The sequence below is a fragment of the Vidua macroura genome, chromosome 3, assembly GCF_024509145.1.
Source record: "Vidua macroura isolate BioBank_ID:100142 chromosome 3, ASM2450914v1, whole genome shotgun sequence".
NCBI classification, from domain to species: domain Eukaryota; kingdom Metazoa; phylum Chordata; class Aves; order Passeriformes; family Viduidae; genus Vidua; species Vidua macroura.
In genome coordinates this window covers 35,625,725-35,646,956 of record NC_071573.1, presented here as the reverse complement: position 1 = coordinate 35,646,956, position 21,232 = coordinate 35,625,725, and the positions used below count along the sequence as shown (strand labels likewise).

Below are 21,232 nucleotides of genomic sequence, written 5' to 3'. Positions count from 1 at the left end.
AACATGCTTGTCCTGATGGCTGTGACTTGCTAGAAAGGGAGACTTCTGCACAGCATTCCAGTCTGGACCTGTGTCCTTCTGCAGGATCAGAGAGACAACATCAACAGTCTCCTGTCAGCACACAAAAACCTCTGCAGGGGAAAGATGACCCAGCTGGGACTTTCTCCCTTCAGTTAGCTGCAGTAAAGATTAACTGGAGAAGTTAACTGCAGCAAAGAATTCAAATATTTTAGTGTACAGCCATTGCCCATTTCTCAAGACTGTTGCGCAAAACTGTTTTATCAAGTACCTTACGTAAGAAAAACAGTTATTTTGGCTTCTGAATTCCCCACAAACAATTTCTCCAAATAAAGTCATAAAATACCCCTTTTCTAGAGTGTTTTTGGACAGCATCTTACATCAGTCAAAGCTGAACCAATTAAGCTAAGCAGGAGAACCAACAGAAAATATTTGTGGAGTTTTTACCCCAGCAGCCATCTGGCAACTCCACGGTGGGAGTCAAAGCCAACAGATCCCTGCAGGGATGAGGACAGCTCCTTGGCCATCCAGCAGGTGGCTGGAACAGGCCCCTAGATGTCTATTTTGGGAAGTCAGCTGGAAAGTCTGGAGACTGCTGGGATGGCAGCAGAGTGGAGAACTGAGCAGAATCTCCTGGGAGGAGCTGGATGGTTCTGAGTACAATGAAACAAATCCAGGGCAGATTTAGAACAAAGACTCAGTGTTACTCTTGTGGCTGCAACTACAGCAACAAAGACATAAAAAGTGCTCTTATCAAGGGTGATCTTGTAATTTCCTGATGTGTGACTGACACTTGGCATGGCCACTGTCCTTTCTGCATCCTCTGCAAGCATGTGAGGCACTGGCCCAGCCTGTGCGAGGAAAATTCGTGGTGCACAGGTTCAGCACCCACACTCCCCTGGAATCCAGATTAACAGATGTAAAAGTCTGAATTACCAGCAGGCTCCAAGTAATTCTAATGAGCCATTAAAAACAACCTTTCCATGTAAAATGGCAATTTAAATGAAAATATTACAATAACTACATCCCCATTTGTTCCCTGTATGTTTAAATACAGAGCTTCCCTTTCTCCTCAGGAAAGAAGAAAAAAAAAAAAGTTTTAGGTGTTTTTCTAATGGAGAGGAATGAAGATGTTCGGTTAAAAATAAGTAATCACCACAGTACTTACTGAAGCGAAATACAACTTACTCCCCAGCAGAAGGAAATGACAGCACGTACTACTGGGCAGCTGCATTCCCAGAGCTGGGACTTACCACTGGTCCAGTTCCAGATAGAAAAATCAAGCTTTTCTACCACTTTAGTTCTCTTCAGTATTTCCTCTACAAAACTAGAGCTTGGATTTGTCTGATTGCTTGAACCTGATCAAAACCCGACCCAATTTTGCCTGTAGTAATATGTGATGTTTTCATGGAGAAAATTTCATATTCTCACGTCATAAAAGAGAACAAGAAGCCGACGAGACAGCAAACAAAATGCTCTCAAGCCTTCATTTCATACTGTTCCAACTTCCACTTTGTATCTGGAAATGAACACAGTGGAAAAGAAGAAAACCAAAGTGAGTGGCAAGTGGCCCAGGCCCTGCAGCTGCTCCATTCACAGGGAGAGGCAGCTCAGGTAACTCACCTGAGCAGAATCCATCAACTGCTCACACTGTCCAAGGAGGTCACAGGGATGGTTCCTGGCACTCCCTTCTCTCTCTGGCACAGCTGCCCCTGCGGCCTATTCCTGCAGCACTGCCTGGAATGTGAACCACAACCTGAGGATGGCTCGTTTAGGTCTGTACATTTCTTGCTGGCCTCCAAATCCCAGAGGAAGTCAGCACAGCTTTGGCAGAGTTAGGGGATTTCTGAGGGAGGGGAAAGAACTACCTTGTGTGGAGGTGAAGGGTTCAGTTATGTTGTTCTGCCAAGCTCCATTCTGAACCTCTGAGAGCCCTGGGTTACTCCAGGGAAACCCTCCAAAAGGAAGCAATTCATTGATGCCCAGGTTCCTTTTAAAGATTTTAAAGAATCTTCACAAGTTACAACCTCTATGATTAATTGGAAGATCAGCATTATTTAAAAAAAAAAACAACCTTTTTTTAACGACACAGATGAGCCAACTCTGCACTGAGGAAATGAAAATGACTCCAAGCTGGTCATAAATACAAAATTTTATGTGGCATTTCAGTAAAAATATGCCTAAGTATAAATTTGCAACACTTTCAAGTAGCAGACAATCCTGTGTAACATTTCCAAGAAGAAAACCCACATAACAAGTGCCACCCCCACGGGGGCAGTAGATACAGAGCATTCCAAGACACACATGCAAGTTTCACACAGACCCTAAGGACAGAAGGTTTGGAATGCTGGATGGATTTCCAGCCTCTTGAAAAAGGAACCTGCCAGATTTTTTCCACGACTTGCTGTTAAGCATTCCAATTACAGTGGCATGTAGCCCAATTGATACTTAAATTGCTTCTCAATAATTTTAAATTAATTTTGACACACAGCTCTAGTTCACAAACCTTAAGGCCCTGTCCTTCATCAAAACATTTTGAACAGTGCCAGCAGCAGCTTCTCCAAGGCCCTTTTGTCTATACTGAGGTTGCAAGAACAAATTCAATTTCTTCATGATTAATCCTAACAGAACAGAGATAACAGTACACCCAGATTGCACAAAAGGTTGATCCTGATGTTTTGGAAACAAACCAAGTTTGAAACTATTGTCATAGTCTAATTAGCATTACTCACATGATTCAACTAAAATGTGTTTTAGTGAAAAATACATGATCCTGGAAGGTATATTAACATGACACTTCTACTGCACAGCTAATAGTTTTTCTGTTAAACACAAATTTAGCCTTTACAGTGTTTGCTGCCTGCTGTTTCCCATATAAGTATTAATCAAAACTGAGTATCTCCAGTATCACACTACACCAATTTTCCTACAAACATAAACTTAAGTTGGAGAGATCAATGGTTGCACAGTATCACCTTTTCTAAGCAAAGCCTTAACCACAATTCAGTGACCTTTGTAGTAAGACACACCAATACACATCAAATAGGGTCAAACCCAGTCAGCATTAATATTCCCTACTTTATTCATGAAAACACAGGAACAACATCCATCCTATGTTCAAGAACCCTTAGAAGCCTGACCAAGCTCATTTCTAGATTCACCAGAGAGATCTAAGCTGCTGTCACCTGCTGCCTGCTTACTTAATCTCCGCTCATCGGTGATCTTACAGTTCAGTCAGTCATGGTGGAAAACATTCCATACCTTCGGTTTTAATAATCCAAACCCAACTGTGACATGCCACAACAGAGGAAATGTGAGCAGAGAATTCAGACGCACCACATAAAGGGGCTTCTGATCTCTCCCACAGCATCTCACAGACCACGAGCCTTTTAGGACAAAGTGCCATTCGTGGGTTTGCTTGCTTGTGAAATCCACAGGGAAACCCAACTCTTGCAAGAACACCTTTTTGTCTTTGAAGCGCGCAGTTCTTCTCTTCACACCATAGTGGCGACAAAGTTTTCTTAGTTTTTGCAGATACAAGTATAGCTTTTTAAGGGCTGCTGTGTGCCTCACCTATTGCTGAGTGCTGTGGCTGCCAGCTTTACAACTGCTCAGCTAAATGGGACAACACTCAAACATCACAAGCTCTTCTCAAGACAGTGCAATGTACAGATATTATCAAGTCTGTGTTTTCACCTATGTGAAAGCACATTTAGAGGTGTCCACTATATGGAACTCAAACTCCAGACTGGGAGTACCCCTTAAGAAATTTCAAATTCAGGATATGCAGTGTAATTTTCTTCTTTGAGCAGCTCTACCAGACAAATGCAGAGTTTCTACCATATAGCTTGAAAACATATGTGACAGGACATAGATAGTAAAGTTGAGCTTCCTTAGCAAATATGTTCTTTATAAGCATTAAAAAACAACAACAACAAAGCAGCTTTCAACACAAATTTGCCCTATTAATCTCAGTCTTAAAGGAAACCAGTATTTTGCACTTGCAACTTCTCTTCTGATAGGAGATGATCTCATCTCGGACTACTCTTCGTTCTTGAAGAACAAGATGAAATTCATGCATGTTACTAAGGTTTATGCAACATATATATATTTTAAAAATAATATCAAGATTAGGACACATCTTACATTCATGGTCATACATCAACAAAGCAGGAACATACAGGATCTCACGGAGCGTACTCCTCACCAAATAAGACTTACATATTAACCCAAAGGAGTGATACACTGATATGTTTAATGACCCAAGTCTAACCACATCCAGTGCTGTCTACCTGACAAGCCGTTTTCACTTTACACAGTTCAACACGCTGCTTCTGATAGAAGCAGCCCAAAGCTTCTCACTCACCTGTGCCCCCTCTCCATCCCCAACATGATGATTCCAAGAGTAGAAAAGTGATCAAAGGTAAAACCCTAAGTGCCTCTTCAGATAACCTCACTAAAGCAGCTTGAGTTCTGCCAAAAGCATTCTGAGTTGGAAATAGCAGGACTGCACTGCACATGACAAACTTGTATTGGCAAGATAAACACAACTTACTGACTCCAAAGTGAGTATTTCCTGCTACAATCTCCTGATGGGAATAAATTACAAAAAGAAAAATAGTTGTGCTTTGGCAAAATTTCCCCCCGACCAAAATAATTTCCTTTAAACCTTCTAGAAGTTCTAACACATTTTAAACATTTAGCTGCCACTCTCTTCCTGCCTGAGGTTTTTAACTACTCCAACTCCTTGGGTCAAACAACTCAAGCTGCATAGCCTCTGGATCACCAAAAATTGCCACATCTGGGGGTGAGCTGCAGGATCAACTTCCAAAACAAACACAAATAGAAATGGAAGAGAAAGGTGCTTCAGCTGAAAGTGATAAAAACAAACCCATGGCACACAACATTTCTGATAGAAGACCAGTAAGGTGCCTCCTTTCACTAGTGAATTGTCTCTGTGCTTCTGTGGCATTTGGGAACAATCAACATTCAGACAGAAAAGTCACAGTCCTGCCAAGCTACCGTGGAGTTAAAAGTCCTGATCTTGCCCAGGTCAGTCCTTAGAGGGACACATACACAATGATCATTTCAGAGCTGGTGAACTGAGGCTGATTCCTCCTTTTCCTCTGAGAGGACATGGAACAAATAAGACACTGATTTTGATTGTCACAGCTAAGGTAACACAACACACAGCAAATGTGCTTATCAAAGAAAGTAAGCAAGTATACTAAGCTTAAAAAAAGAGAAGCCTGCTGGCAGAGCAGAGCTTTGAGTAAACACCAACGACAAATCAAGTGTAAGCTCCAGCTTCAGACCCTGGAGGGGTCTGACACTTCTTTGGTCCAAGTGTACAAGATACACCACTGGGAAAACTATAGTTCCTTCTCAGCCCCCTGACTTTTCCGCTGCCTCACTGTGCTTTCAGTCTCTGATTCAGCTAAAGGCTGCTCACTTAAGTCTTCCATTTCTTCTCCCCCTGATTCTTTTCCAAGTGCTAAATCCTCCTCTGACTCATCAGCACTTGAGTTTGCTGCATCTTCCCCGTCTGAGAGATCTTTGACGTCGGCAGCCTCTTCCACATCGTCCATGGAAAGCTCCGCGGCCTCCTCCGGCTCCTCCAGTGCCGCGTTCTCCACGTTCTCCTTGGTAATTGCTTCTTCTAAACAAAGCAGAGACTGCAGTTAGACTGAATCTCACAGCAAAGCCTTTTAAAGTTGCAAGGACATACTCTGAAATACTGATGAACATGATAATGGATCAGTTATTACTCCAACTGGGATTAGAACCAGACAATCCTTAAAGTCCCTTCCGACCTGAACCATTCTGTGGTTCTGTGATTGAAAACTTTTCCTTATTTTTCAGTTATTTCCTTAAATCTTCAGTAGATTTCTCCTCTACTTCCATTTATTTTCCTTGCATGTCAGGCACAGATAAGACTTTCATTTTATTCCACTGAGTTACAAACCAAAGACAAACCAATTTTACTTGGCTCCTGGATTATTGGTTCACATCTAAGATCTGAACAGTGTATTGCCCTTCCTCCTACAAATTTACACTTGAAACTACAGCTTCTCACCCTCTTTAAGAGTTCTTACCAGGTGTTTCACCTCTGTGTTTTGACTTGGCTGGGCAGAGGCAGTCTGAAATCAAAACCAGGACCTGTGGAAAGGAAAAAGGCATTCATTAGCAATAATAAAAACGGCATTTATTAACAATTGCAAAAGTCCCTGCACTCACTCCTTTTAGAGAGATAACACAATCAAATTTACAAAATTGTATTATCTTGCTTAGAGATAAGAGCTAAATAAAAACATGGAAAAAAGTGCATTCTCAGTATGTACTAACCAGTATTCCCTGCCTTCTACTATCCATTTTCTGCCTCCTACTTTCCTAAATTTATTCGGTACCAACACTGCTCACAGCTGAAGAACAGCTCAGAGCACAGCTGAGAATTTTTACTTTCTGAAAATTTATGAAAAAACCTTGGTCAAGATTTCCTGTATTTTGGGATGTTATTCCATTCCTATCCCTGGCTTCCCAATACAGATGTGTGTTCCACCTTTTGTGCTCATTATTTGACCAGCCCAGCGCAGAACTCAAAATGCAAGGAAGACATTTGTGCCTCACTGTTACATGCTAAGAATAGTGCAAAGAAGAAGACAGAGCTGACACCATGTGAAAGAAATATATTTCAAACATCAAAAAGCTTTTTGGAAAGAACAGGGAGATTGACTTCACATATTTTCAGCTTTTTCAGTTGGGTTTTTTTTTTAGTGAAGGATTAAGAAGGAGAGTTTCTTTTAAAACATGATATTCACTTGCTCCTAGTTACACTAACTTGTTTTGCTCTCATCTGGTGAAAATCTACCATCTAGAAAAATGCAGCTGTTGAAATTGAATAATCAAAAACATCTGCTTGTATACAACAATTCTGTATGCACATAGAGTACAAAAACATGGTTTTGCCTAAATTCAAATTTCAACTGCATTGAAATCACTTCCCATAACTACTGGGAAATACATTGACCAAGTTTTTCTTTATTTCACTAATATTTGGGCTGAAGTGCAGAGATCCACATTCCGGAAACAACTTTTACACATCCTACAAGGAATAGTGACTTAGCAGCAGGTTAAACCAGTTACCAGCAGAACTGTTTAAACTGTCCTTGCAGGTGCAGAATGCACTTGTGGAACAGGCAACTAATCTGAAAAACCCTAAACCCCCAAATCATTAAAAAATATTTTCATCCTTTGATCTTGAGTAACACTGTGGCAGAATCCTTACATTGCTGACTCCCACAAAACCAATTCCTCTATGGTTAATAAAACTCTCCACAAAGCCTGTGTTTTTAGGAAGTTGGAGTCTTGACCAACTCTGACCACACACATTCCACCCTTAAGTAGAAAAGTCTTAGATACAAAAAGGCCAATCTCTCCTTTTAGTGGACAGACTAAACAAATCTAAATTGAAGCATTTCATAAGAATTTGATAAGATTTCATAAGAATGTGACCTGATTTGCATTGAGGGCACTGTCCAAATGCTTCTTAATCAGTGACAGGCCTGTGGGGGCTGACCACCTCTCTGGGGAGCCTTTTGCAGTGTTTAACCACCCTCTGCTTCCTCGTGTCCAGTCTCAACCTCCCTGGCACAGCTTTAATCCACTCTCACACATTCTGGATGTCAGAGGGAAGAGCTATTAGTATTCAGTAATACATTATTAAAGCAAAGTATAGTTAAGTATATCTTATGAGCAAAGTTGGCTTTATTTTTTTCACAAGATAATGCAAAGCAAGAGTTCTAATTAACTGAGAAAAAAGTAATGTTTTCTTACCAAACCCAGGAGCAGGCCAATCAGTAAGGTAGCTAAGATGAAGATGGCATAGGAAATCCAAACATGAACTCCAAGAGTGCCAGTGAGGTAGTTATGAATTTGCTGGAAATTAGAACAAGATACTTAATAACTTCATACCTAAAACCACTTAGGATTTCTACTGCCAACACCATTACATGAATTGCTGTCTGATTAAGACCTTTCATTTAACAGTATTTATACTGAAGTCTTCCCCTTTTGACACCATTAAATCTTGAGGGGGTTTACTTATTTGTTCACATTAAAAGGCTTTTTAAGCAGAGCATGCACAATTCCTTCTCCTTAAGACACTCAGCATTACAGATGCCACACACAAATTTTACTGCAGATGGATGGATGAGGAGCCTTAGAGCTTGCAGGAAAGTATCACAACATCCTTCATCCTTATGTGGCATCTGTTCATTAACTAAAATTAAGCCATTCAGCTCTTAAGCTTTTTAGCTCTTAAAAGGAGCCACATATTCTAAGCATACACTAAATTATTTCACTTCTAAATTTAAATATAATAACCCAAATACAGTATTAAGATTTCTTTCGAACTTCCTCAAACCTACAAATTCAACTGGCTGAGTCAAGCAGCACATCGAGTCAATGAGCTGGTAGGAAGTCAATTATGACGTTAAATCTCTTTCAAAACAAACCACCATCAACATTTACAAGAGTTTAAATACGAAAATTCCAGAGTCTTCTTTTTAAATGTCAGAACATCTTTTGATATTTATTAAGGCCTAAGCAAAGACAGCAGAGCAGGAGCAGTGAGGAAATGCACACCTGAAATATTCATCGAAGTGGAACACAAATTAGAGGTTTCTTCCCAGGACAATTAATCTTTCAGGAAGGAAACGACAGAGAAATAATACCACTTCAAAGTAACCATGGAAGAGAAACATCAGAAGGCTATAAAAAGTAAATATTATCCAGTAAAAGAATCAATGATACACAACTCAGAGCTCTTCTTGATTCTGTGTTAGTTTGGTGCTTTGTAGAAGTGATACAAACTTATTCCAACTCTCAACTACATTTCTTTTCTGAAGCACATGTTACAATAGTAACATATTTTGCTGCAATCAAATACAGTCTCTCAATCTCACTGACACTCAAAGGTTTTAAAAGGATGTTTCCTAACCAGAATCTGAAAATTCTCAGTATTTGGATGCCATGGAAAAACGTGGAAAGTTCCCAAATGAAAGCATCTTGAAATATTTTAAAGTAAAATATGCTTTAATATTTTAAAGCACACTTCAGTGTAGCTAAGCATTTCTCCTTTACTTCTGATAATTACTCTAATATCTAAATTCATCATGTTCCTACACAAGTGGTGTTGAACCCAGACACAGAAATTATTACTGAAAAACCCCCTTGCCGTCCTTTCTCCTGTGCAATACATGATGCAACTCTCATAGAAGGATAATAAAAACATTCAGTTAAGTATTGACTTTTAAACATATGATTATTCTAAGCATAAAAAGGAATATAGAAAACACTATACAGTTACTTACCCTGATCCATCCCGAGAAGTGAAACAGGCCTGCCATGCCATGCATCCTGGAAAACAGGGAAATGGAAGGACAGGTTCACAGCAGCCCTGTAGCTCCTCTCCTCATTCCTAAATATCTTACAGCTCTTCTTCCTTCTCACATGAAAAGGACGGACCCCCTCTGGATCTTTGATGTGAATTTATACATAATGGCTTCAGCCAGAATGAACTGCAGGCTGCTCACATCTTTGGTTCATCCTTTGTGCCATGCAAGCTTTCTACAATATTTCTAAGCAAATCCCTCTCTCTTAAAACAAATTCTTATATATCCTACACTGTTTGCTATTCCAAAGGAAGACAAAAGTCTCTCTTGCAAAGAAATTTAAAAAAAAAAAAAATCCTTAAAGCTAAAGGCTGCCAGTAGCCAAAAGTCATGAAGCAATAATCTACATAAACACACGCTTGATTCCAGGACTCAGCAGATATTGGAAATGCCACTTTACATAATGCTCAGTGGCTGTATTTTTAATTTTAATCTCTTTTTAAAGATGACATAATCAAGCCCTAGGAGGCACAAACAAAAGCAAATGTAGAAAATAAGCTGCCTTTATAGGTGAGAAGCTGGGAATCAAGCTGTCAATACCGATGGCTTCTGCAAAGCCTGCAAGTCTAAGGAATAAAGGCCTTTTGTCTTTAAACTGTCAACACAGGACCCTCAATGAATAATGAGATATAAAACACGTTCTTGTCAACAAAAACCAAGTGTTACATTATAGAAGATGGAGACTTCCATCCTGCTACAGGCTCCACAGCTTCCCATTTCCTCTCTAAGATGTAGCCTTGAAGATCTTCCAAGGTCCGGGAGCCGCGGTATCTGCGAAACACTCCATCGTTGGCACTGCAAAACAAACCCCCATCAGCACAGACAGCCCCCAAACTCTGGGTTAAAAAACCCAACCAAAACCTCCACATACACTACAGATTTCACTTGCTCAGAGCTGAGGATTTGGGAACTGTAATCCATGATGGAAAATCTCAGTTTTTAAACAACATGGGGTTATTGTCATTTAAAAAGCTGCTATTTTTCTTAACTATTCGCTGGTGCTACAGCAAATACACAAAGCACATAGGTTAACAACCAAACCATTTCTAAATACAAGTCAGAATTAAAAGTGCACATATGTATGTATTTGTTTGTATATCTGCACGACTCATAATACTCTTAATGAAGGCTTCAATATTTTAAGGATGGCACCACCTTATTGGAGAAGAGATACAGCAAATGTCTTCTCTGCTCCATTTTTAATAGTATGGATAGCAGGGAAACTTAAACTAAAGAAAAGCCTCACATAAGGATTTCATCATGCAATCAAAGCTACAATAACCTGAGCTGAAATCAAAAGTCGCTATTCCTTCATTTTCCTCTACTTTTCAGTTACAGATTAAATCAAGTGACAAGTAGGAGTCAACAGCTGCAGTTTCCAGTATGACACACTTACTGGTAAATTGTAGGAAGTGTTGTGACAAAGAAACGACCGCTCAAGCCTAGAAAGGGAAGAAAACCACACAAACAGTTCAGTAACACTGAAATTTCTCAGCATTCTGACTTTACTATAAATACCTACATATCTGTATTAAAGAGCAGGCTGCAAAGATTTCACCATTGTTTTGTAAATACAGGTTAACAGTTTGTCTTCAGATATGCTACAAACAGTAACAGATATGAAATATTGGTTATAATTTAAGGAAAAGCGTTTAGCTTGTGGAATGTTTACTGAGAGGCAATTTTCCTCATCAATGGATTTATCTCCTCAGTATTTGCAGGCAGCTGAAGTTTTGGACCAGCCCAGCATTAGATGCACTCAGAGTCCATTACAAAGGGCTGAATTCCTATAGGCAGCAACTGCAATTCATATAAAGTACCAGTGTAAAGAGTACGGCTATTTAACTTTGCCTCTTATAAAATTACGTGAAAATATTCTGGGAAATGAAGGCCTTATGCAGCCTTCAATAAAGCAAACAGCTCTAGGCAACAGCCATGGAAAAGTATTGGAGCAAAAGGGTTTCTACCTTTAGAGACAAAGATGAGCCATACTGAAATAAGCCAGGTATTTTTAAGTTTCAGTGGTAATGTTTTCCTCTGTTTGAATTCCTCTATGGAATAGGCAAAAAAGGATTATGGTTTTTTTTGTTGTTTGGTATTTTGTTTGAAGACATGTAAAGCAAATGATCTTTAAAGTTCCAGAAAGGAAAGCCTCTTTACTTCAACTTTTGAGCTCTCTGCCTCTATTGCTACGAGAGGCAAGGTGATGAAAAACTTTCTGAAACAGCTAAAAGTTGCAAGTGTAACAGCAGAATTAATAAAGCAGACAGCACAGCTGCACAAGGAAAACTGGGTGGAGAGTCACAAAGAACATAATTAGCTTAACAGAGAAAGTCATGGGAACACCGAAAGGCTTTTTGAAGTTCTTACAAACGTCACTCAGGCAAAGGAAATAAAACAGTTCAAACCTCTTACCTGTGGCCTATCCTAGAGTGAACACCTAAGAAGCAACTCTGAAATCTAAAAGTTATGAAATGCATCTAAGCTCCCCAATATTTTTGGTGGAGGTTTGCTGATTATCCAAGGCACCTTCCTAGATTGGTAAAACCAGATGTGAGTCAGCTACAAAATTTAAGAACACATTAAATTGTTTTGGTGACTGTTTAATACAATCTTGAATTGGCTACAGTTAAGCATCTGTCTCTGTCTGCAAATCAGAAACTGACATCCACTATGAAATCAGCAGTTAACCAAAACCTAAAAAACCCTTTCAAAAGGTACAGAGAATAGAGATGTCATCTAAAACTCTAGCTGCTTTCAGCCAACAACTACTCAAAGCAGACACAGAAGATCCAAGAAGTCTTGTTGTAATTTAGAGGTAAATGTTGTGATCAGGAGCTTAAAAAAGACACCACAAGTATGCAGACTTTAAGGGTCCAGAAGCATCTCCACTTGTTCCACACTGAACGTTTCAATGGAGAAGATCAGGCAAGAGGAAGCACTTTAAGGCTGAAACATCAAGGGACTGAAATCTGCTGTGAAGCCATTAAGACTGGTGGATTCATTCTTCAGACATCTCCTGCAATTAAGCACCATGGATGGCCACTTTCTCCTGCCGGTTTGGGAAGTGCAGTTTTATGTAACTCTTCACTCATCTCATGGATTTCCCCTAATTGAACACATTTTGACTACTTTCAATTAAATGAAGGGGTTACATAACTGCGACTAATTAAAGTACCATTGTGCAAGCAAGAAAGGAGACAGAGCACTTAAACAAAACTGAAAGGCTGATGCAAAGCCCACAGTAAAAATACCTCAGTAACTTTGAAGAGCTCCATAGAAACTCCTATCTTCCAAATTACATCAGCACCAAAGGTCAAATACGTTTGTTTTCCAGTTTGAGCATTCCTTACTTCTAAAAGTGCCTGCAGCTTCCAGTGCTGAGCTGGATGTTGTAGGTTTATTACATGAGCTTTGGTACAAATTCATCATTTTGGTCAGTCCTTTGACTCAGAAGAAACACATGCTTGGGGGTCAGGACTCTCAGCAACATTAGAAATTCAAGTATTAAGTTTACATTTATTTAAACAAGGTAATATTAAAACTCATCTGTTTATTACACTATATAATGATTAGTATATGCAGCTTTTTGATACCAGATTTTTTGTATACTTGTGAACTTCTAATGAGACATGAACCTACACAGGGTCTAGAACAGCTGGCATTTTCTTGTCAACTTAGATTGCTGATTCTGAGACAAGAGTTTTGATACAATAAATCTGTTCAGCATGTATTTAACTAATAAACACATTTTTCACACACTTTATAAAGCAAAACCAAAGAAAAATCAGTGAAGCCTGGCCGTTTTTTTCCTAACATCTCATCTATCAGTCTTTTGATATTGCTGATAAAATCCTTTATCCCCTCAAAGCCCAAACAAGCATGAAGCTTTCCCAGGAGATGCAGAGGTTTATACAATATTAATACTGTTTGTACAAAGACACATTCAAAACTTTGAAGGGAGTCACCAAAGGAATAAATTAGATTGTACTCATGCTTCTGTGAACAGTTAGGGAAGTGTTTTTATAAACATATTTGCATATGTGCATCACCAACAGGTAACAGCAATAACATCTGTAATATAAAGCACTGCCACAATTAAAGCAGTCAATAAACCAGCAAAATACTGGAAACAGTTAGCAACTTTAATTAAAGCAGGCTTGCTCTACCACATCCTGAAATTCTCCTAATGGGAGGCTACAGAGCTGGAATCTTCTACAGGCAGGCTGGAGAAATAAGACAGGCAACAGCTTCCACTGAAGAAGATTAAAATAGAGAATAAGCCTCTTGTAAGTCAGCATTAAGTCAGATCACCCCCCCCTCCAGTTCTTTAATCCCTCAAACTGAGTTTATAAACTTCAGTTCAGAAATATGAACTGTATGGAGAAACAAAGTGTGGATAACATTATTTTGACTTTGAAGCCTAAATAAACAGTAAATGGTAGTTGTATTGAATAATTCCTGTTATTAAAGCACTCTGTTTCATGCTGTACCTGGTTCCTGAGTGACATCCACTTTTCCAACAGTGATGCCAAGCTGCTCGCTCTCCTTGGCAAAGCTCTCCCAGGTCGCCTCAATCCGCTGACAGGCTGGACACCAAGGAGCGTAACTGAAGGGGGAAAGCAGGGGAAATATTTTAATACTCTTACACAAAGACATTTAAATTGATTTATTGTACAGAGAATATACAAACATGTCAATCGCAAAGGAAAAAACCTACAGTTTTTCTTAATCAAGTCAACGGAATAAGACAACCAAAGTTTTTTTATCAATTTCTATGTTCCTCCCCATGTTATTAGAACAAAACAAATCACAGATTTGAGACTTTCATATCGAAACTCCTCACCACTTGTGATTTATTCTATTTACATAGGAAATAAAAACATTTCCATGGCACCTATCTGAATTATTGAAGCCAGGTTGTCCTCTGAAGCAGTATCCTTCATCACAACGTTTTGTATTGATTTTGCACATCTCAGAAGTTCCTGAAATTCCATTTGCCTTAGCCTACTACTCCATACATCACACCATGCCCTTTTGATAGCAGTCATGAGAGACTTAAAAAGAGCACACATCAAATTTCAGCTGCTCATACTTATAATCTTGTTTTTATCCAGGATTCATTTCAGAAAAATAGGAGTGCTCTTTTCAAGAGCTGAATTTTCTACACTCTTAATCAGAAGAATTAAACCAATTTTGCATCTATTGGTAATATCAATCTGGAAACAGAGCAGCTAATATAAAGGATAACATCAGATAAAATTGATTATAAAATCCCTTTAGCCACCTTTCTGTATTTTAGCCTAACGTGGTTGGCCAAGTCTGCATGAAACTTGTGCAACTTGCCAAGCTCTGTTACACACACTGAAGGGAACCAGGACTGGGAGGTACAGACTGAGCTGGTGCAATTGCCCATGCACAGACTCAGCCTTTTACTAATGAGGAGAGACCTTTATGGGATTTAATCTGATTTACCAGGGTGGGGATGGAGGCTTCTGGCGGCAAAAGCAGTGAGTTTGGGGACACTGTCGTGGTCACAGTGCTCCACAAATGCCACCATAAAACCAGTGAGTCTAGGGACACTCTCCTGGTCACAGGGCTCCACAGATGCCACCACGCTCCCCATCCATTGCAAACCATAGAAACACATTCCCTCCTGGGCAGAGTCTAAGATTCTTAGTATAAAACCATCACTGGGAACCTTCACAAGGTTCTCCACTCCTTTGGTTTCTCAGCCACCACTGCTGCGTGACCTAGGGACTGACAATCCCTGTTCTCTGGCTGTTGGCAGGAATGCTTACTGCCTTACTGGCTGCAGACAGAGATATCCCCAGCCACCCCCAGATGTTTCATATGAATAAAGCTTAATGTAAAACGGATCATTTCTCACAGAAGAGGTGGAATTAAATGTACTCTGAGTGCTTTGTGGTTGTTTTTAAACTCCTGTATTTAAAAAACGGAATCTTGTCACTTGGCAGTTTAAAGGACACAAAAATACTTTTTTTAATTAACTGTACTAGAAATTTATGAGTCTAACTGTGAAAGCCTATATCTTGTCTTTTAAAGTCAACATCATTCTGTGTGAAAGTATCTGCAAAAAGGACACAAATCTTATCCTGCCAAGAGACAGCCCCTCAGTATCTTTCCAAAAGGTGCTGGAAACAAGTCTCACATGCAGCAATGTTCTCCATTGTGCTGCTGGCCCAGAGAGAGCTTTTAATAACAGTCTGACAGATACTGTACTTTACAAACAGGATTATTTTATTATAGAAGCTTGACTGATAAATAAGAACCTGCAAACATCCATCAGATAATGCAGCTGGTGTTGATCTAAAATGAAAGAGAGAAGTTTGAGTGTTTTCTAAATCCAGCTTCTCTAGATGTCTCAAATTCACACCATGAGATTTTCAAAATTAATACATCCTGTTTAAAATTATTTTGGAATAGAAATTTTGACCCCATCAAAATTTATATTTACATTTGACATGTGTAAGCATTTCTCCTGAATGAAGTGGAATATTCAATACACAACTAAAACCCAAATGATTGAAAATATTTCCTTTGGGTCAAAGCAGCATGAAAATCTACCCATGTCACAGTTCAGCAGTGACAGGACATAACAGTGAACTTCACAAAAAGCTGTGGTTGTTGGATGTCTAATTTTTAGTATCAATATTAGACATGGGATGGCATATAAAGCTGCAAGATCCAGCTACTCCAGCCAAACATTGGCACAGACAAATAGGATTGAAATATTTGCTTTACATTCCTGAAATTACACATCCAGTTCTTGCCAGCCAGGAAACAGCCTGTCCCCACACGTTCAAGAGAGAACTTGCAATAGACATCAGATTTCTGCAAGAGTTACCACTGCTGTTTACCTCAACATCCTCACTTTCCTGAAGCTTTCATGTCTGCATCTGTTGTGCAGCATTTGAGGCATCAAGTAATTAATGACTGCCTCCTGGATATAACATTACATTTTGGTAATTACATTACCAAAGCTTTATTGTGTTTCTTTCTCAGTCTTAAAATACTGAAAAAGTGTAAGGGAAGGTAAGTTACTGAAGAGTAAAATACCTCACATTTAGGACATATTTATCAAAAGTTTCCAAAAACTTTCTGCACCCTGAAGGACTGAGGGAAGTACTTGATTTCAACAAGGTCTTTAGAACAGTGGCAGATTTGTATTTTCACAGAAATTATGGTACAACTACCATTCTTAAATTCAAGGAAAAAAATACCATCTCTAGGAGCAGGCAAACAGACCCCCGTGTCTGCTGTGGAACCAGTCTTTGTTACTTACTTTTCAAGGCACAAAATGCAAGAGCAGTTCCCTGGCAAAAGCAGATGTAACCAGTTTATTCTGCCATACTCCAGACAGGCCAAGAAACAATTAGCACTTTGTCACCACCAAATTTAGGGCTGTCACTCCCATTCCTTCTCCCTGAGCATAAGGGGGTAGCTCTATCAACCTGCAGGGCACAGGGTGCAGTGCAAAAGGTGTGACAAGAAAACAGGCCAAGTCAAAAATCAAAGTCTTGCGGAATTTAAATCAAGACTTAGGAACTCTGTTAAGGAAAGAAAGCTTTCAGTAGCCTGTTACACATTAAAAGGCAATTTGCTGATCTCCATCATAGCTAGAAGTGACACACTGCCAAACTATTCACTGCAAGCAGGTATTGCACATTCCTCAACACACAACTCATTCCTGATGCTTCCAGACCTCTCCCATAGCACAGTTTTACAGCTGAAATGCTCTCACACACGGTCAGTCCTCCATAAAAAAAGGCAGCAAACATCTATCACTGCAACAATTATTGACCTCAGTGAACTAAAATCACTATTTCCAAGTATCCAGGCGTTTTCTCCTGCTCCTACTCCATTACAATACCTAAAGCTTTTTGCAGAGGGCACAAAGAGAGCAGTTGAAAAGCAAAGTTTGAAGCTCTCAGGCTCAGGCTTTGCTTTTGACTTCTATTTATCTCTGATCTAAAGCACAAAAGAACAAGCTTTGGCTTTCAAATACCAACAACTTCACTGAGGCAGTACAAAGAAACCCAGGCAAGTGAAAACCAGTTTGACCAAAGGTGTCATTCTGCTGTATCACCCCCAGTAGATCAGTAAACACAGAGGGACTTTGACAAGATGTACTGATACAGTTTAGAGCCCCGAGCCACTCCTCTCTCTTCTTGGACCTGCCTGGCTACTGAATTCACCATTTCACTCCTTTCCAAGTACATTTAACCGACTCTTTTTTATCTGCCTTTTCACTACCATTACCAGCAATAACAGATGTAACCTCGAGTACCATTCCACACTTTGCTTGAAAAGTGTGGAACAGCCATTTCACCAAGTTGCACGAATCAAGGAAAAAGGAAAAACAGATTATGGATACAGGCATGAGAGGATCTGCTAAACTGAAAGCAGCAAAACTTGCTTAAACTAAACTGCTTGATGGAGTTCATACTGGGAATGCTATTAAAATAAGAGCAAAAATGTTGGGACAGTACCCAACAGAATGGTAAAAGAAGCATCAGAATTAAATTCTTATTTTTATTTTTTTAAATAGTTTTGCCTTATTGCTACAGATCTCACAAGCATACAAAATGAAAAAAAAAAAAAAAGGCAATTCTAAACACAGCTAGGTCTTGGGGCAGGATAGGCAGCTTTGTAATGCCAACAAAAAAAAAGCTCCAGATCAACTGTGCGGTTTTAATGACTTTTCAAGTGAGCAGGTGGCAGCCAAAGATACAGAAGTTGGTCCCTGTCATTTACCCGGATCTGTATCACCACAACACAAGCCCTGGAAGCTGTCAAGGATGCAGCTGCTGCCCATGAAAAAGCTCATTGGCTGTAGATGCCGCCTGCCCAGCTTCACTCTCAAAATAAAACTGAATTTTCTCCCTTCTCTTATAGATATTTTGACGATGAGGACCGGGAGCAGGGATGGGGAGGAAATCCGGATCAGATTTCACCCGGAAAGCGCATAGAGGAAAAATCCCGGACCAGATTCTGCCCGGAAAACATTAAAAAATCAGTCCTGAAGCTCAAACTCCCACTAATTCCACACCGACAGCACTGAGTTTGCATCCTCATTAAAGACAAAGGTTCCTCCTCAGGAGAAAAGCAGAAAGCACGAGTAACGAACCACAGGAAATAGCTAATAGCGTGGAGACCCGAGGATCTTTCACACATCAAACACCGAATAAAACTAATTAGAGTCTGATTTAAGCAATGCAGCAACCTGTACCATGCCCATCTAACACTAAAGCTAACTCTGCCACCATTGTTGTGGTCAGCAACCTCTCACTCTGAACCAAAGACCAATTTTTCAATTGGAATAAAGGCTTCCAAAGGACTCTTAACTGTTTGCTACCCCAACCACTTCTGATTTCAGTCAGTTCCTCTCTTTTTTCTTCTTCAGAGGCACGCAACACTAGTTATTTAAATATTTTATTTTAGAAATAAAAATTTTGAGTCACCAAAAATAATCTTCCTCCTTAAAACTCACCTGTGTATGAATCAGAAACTTTCATACAATTGCTTCCACATTGGACTAAGTGAAAAAACTTCAATTTAAAACAAATTTATTCTTTCCTCCACCTTTTGATAAATGAAGAGAGACACAAAACCCATTCTAAATCCTCAGCCACAACAGTTGGCATCCCTGGTTCACTATCAGCTGTTTCAAGATCGTTACCACCTATTCATTGGTTAACATCAGGGTCCAGTAGGATCCTGAGCACTAAAGCCCTAAAAAAGCGATAGTCCATCTCGCTAAGAAGAGACTGGAGATAAACCAAATTCAAGAGCAAGCCAAAACTTTATGTAGCTAGCTAAGTATTTAGGAGGGAGCACGAGTTCAGATGTTCAAACTGTTTTAAATTCAAGCACTTGCACAGAGTAGCACACACGCAACAATAAAATCCTATTTTATAGCTGCACGGCCCACAGGTACCACGTGACTGTACTGCCTACTTAAACTACTTTTTTATTCATTGCTGTCTTAAAAAAAAAAACGCTCAAGCTCCGTTCCCCCCTTCAAAATACAAGCAGGTGAGTGAGGCTCCACCAAAAATAAAGTCACTTGCATTTCAAGAATTGTGTCATGTCACAGGCAAAGCCACCGCTCCAGTAGTCAGTCAGAAGTTAATGAAATCTGATGCATCTGCCTTGAATGAGAACTCCGAGCTCAAGTCGAGGCTGGGATATTATGTAATACTGCTTTGGAAGCCTACTCCTGCTAAAAATTCCCTATGGAATTCAGCCCTCTTGAAGCTCACACAGAACCCAGCGGCAGCTCCTGGTAGGGGAGCAGGGCAAGGGGCAGTGCTGGACACTATTCCCAGTGACCCATTTCATTTAATCTTAGACACTCGGATGAGAACCTGAGGGATGGCTGCTTCACAGAATCACGGAATGGATGGGACTGGAAGGGGAATCTTGAAGAACATCCAGTGTCAAACCCCTGCCACGGGCAAGGACACCTTTCTCTGGACCAGGTGGCTCCAAGCCCCGTTCAACCTGGCCTTGAACACTTCCAGGGATGGGACATCCACAGCTTCTCTGGGCAACCTATACCAGGCCTCACCATCCCCACAGTAAATAATTTCTTCCCCAATATCCAATTTAACCCAACTATCTGTAAGTTTGAAGGCACTCCTCCTCGGTCTGTCATGACACACTCTGCTTAACAGTCTTTACCCATCTTCCCTGTAAATTCCCTTCAGGTACTGGAAGGCCCCAGTTAGGTTACCCAAAGCCTTCTCTTTTCCAGGGTGAACAATTCCAATTATCTCAACCTTTCCTCAAAGGAGAGACGCTCCATTCCTCTAATCAACTTGGTGGCCTGCTCTGGGCTCGCTCCGACACCTCCACGTCCTTCATTCCATATCCCTCATTCCACTCCGTCTGGAGTGACCCGTTTAACCTTGGGCACTCTGCGCCCACACAGGCCGGGAACCTGCGGGGTTCTGTCCGGCCATCCCTGCAGAGACCAGGGTGTGCCCGCCGGCTGAATGCGGGCGGAGGGGACCGCGGGCACCGCCCGCCGCCTCCCTCGCGCCGTCCCCGGGCAGCCACTGCCGGGGTGGGGAAGGCCGGCCCGGCCCCCTTCTCCCCACAGCGGGGCTGGAGTCACCGGCCATGCCCGCAGGGAACTCCTGGCAGGGAACCCCCCTCGCCCCCCCAGCCACGCTGCCTCCGAGGCGGACGGGAAAGCGGCCGCTACTCACAACTCCAACATCCACTGGCCCTGCAACACCAGGCTCCAGTTGGAGCCGCACAGAACTCGCACGCTGCTCCGCGGCTCGCCGGGGCTGTAGAAGGAGGAAGAAAAGCAGACGGCGGGACCCAGCACCGCTAGGAGCAACAGAGCGCGGAGATGCCGCCGTCCCTGGCGCCAGCGGCCCGGCGCCATGTTCGGCCCGCCCGCCCTCAGGAAGTCGGGGCAGGAGCGGCCGCCGCGGGGGCGGGGCCTGCGCGGTCCAGGAGCGGCTCCTCCCGCCTCGCCCGCCCCGCACGGCGGGAGCGGCCGGGTACAAGCCCCGAGCCGTCCCGAGCGCCAAGTGCTGCTCCAACAGGGCTGCTGGGCGCCTGCTCCGGCCACACCTTGCAATGCGCTCGGTCAGGTTCCCTGAGCTTTCTTGCAGTCGGGCGCGCTCGCGGTGTTGTGGGAGCTGGTTAAACAGCGGTGATGGCTTCGGCGGGGTGCTGTGAGAAACCGGCGCTGCGGGATCGCCTTAAAGCAAGTGCTCCCC

General features: G+C 41.3%; 1 protein-coding gene across 1 annotated transcript; it reads right to left on the bottom strand.

Moving 5' to 3' along the window:
- Positions 1–2,152: 2,152 nt before the first annotated feature.
- Positions 2,153–20,917, bottom strand: TMX4 (thioredoxin related transmembrane protein 4). Its single transcript, XM_053974114.1, has 8 exons — positions 20,708–20,917; positions 13,964–14,079; positions 10,867–10,912; positions 10,137–10,265; positions 9,390–9,435; positions 7,852–7,953; positions 6,114–6,177; positions 2,153–5,677 (listed from the first exon to the last, which is right to left on the bottom strand). The coding sequence occupies exons 1-8, from the start codon at positions 20,890–20,892 to the stop codon at positions 5,391–5,393; spliced, it is 975 nt and encodes a 324-aa protein (XP_053830089.1). The 5' UTR covers positions 20,893–20,917; the 3' UTR covers positions 2,153–5,390.
- Between the last annotated feature and the right edge of the window lie 315 nt (positions 20,918–21,232).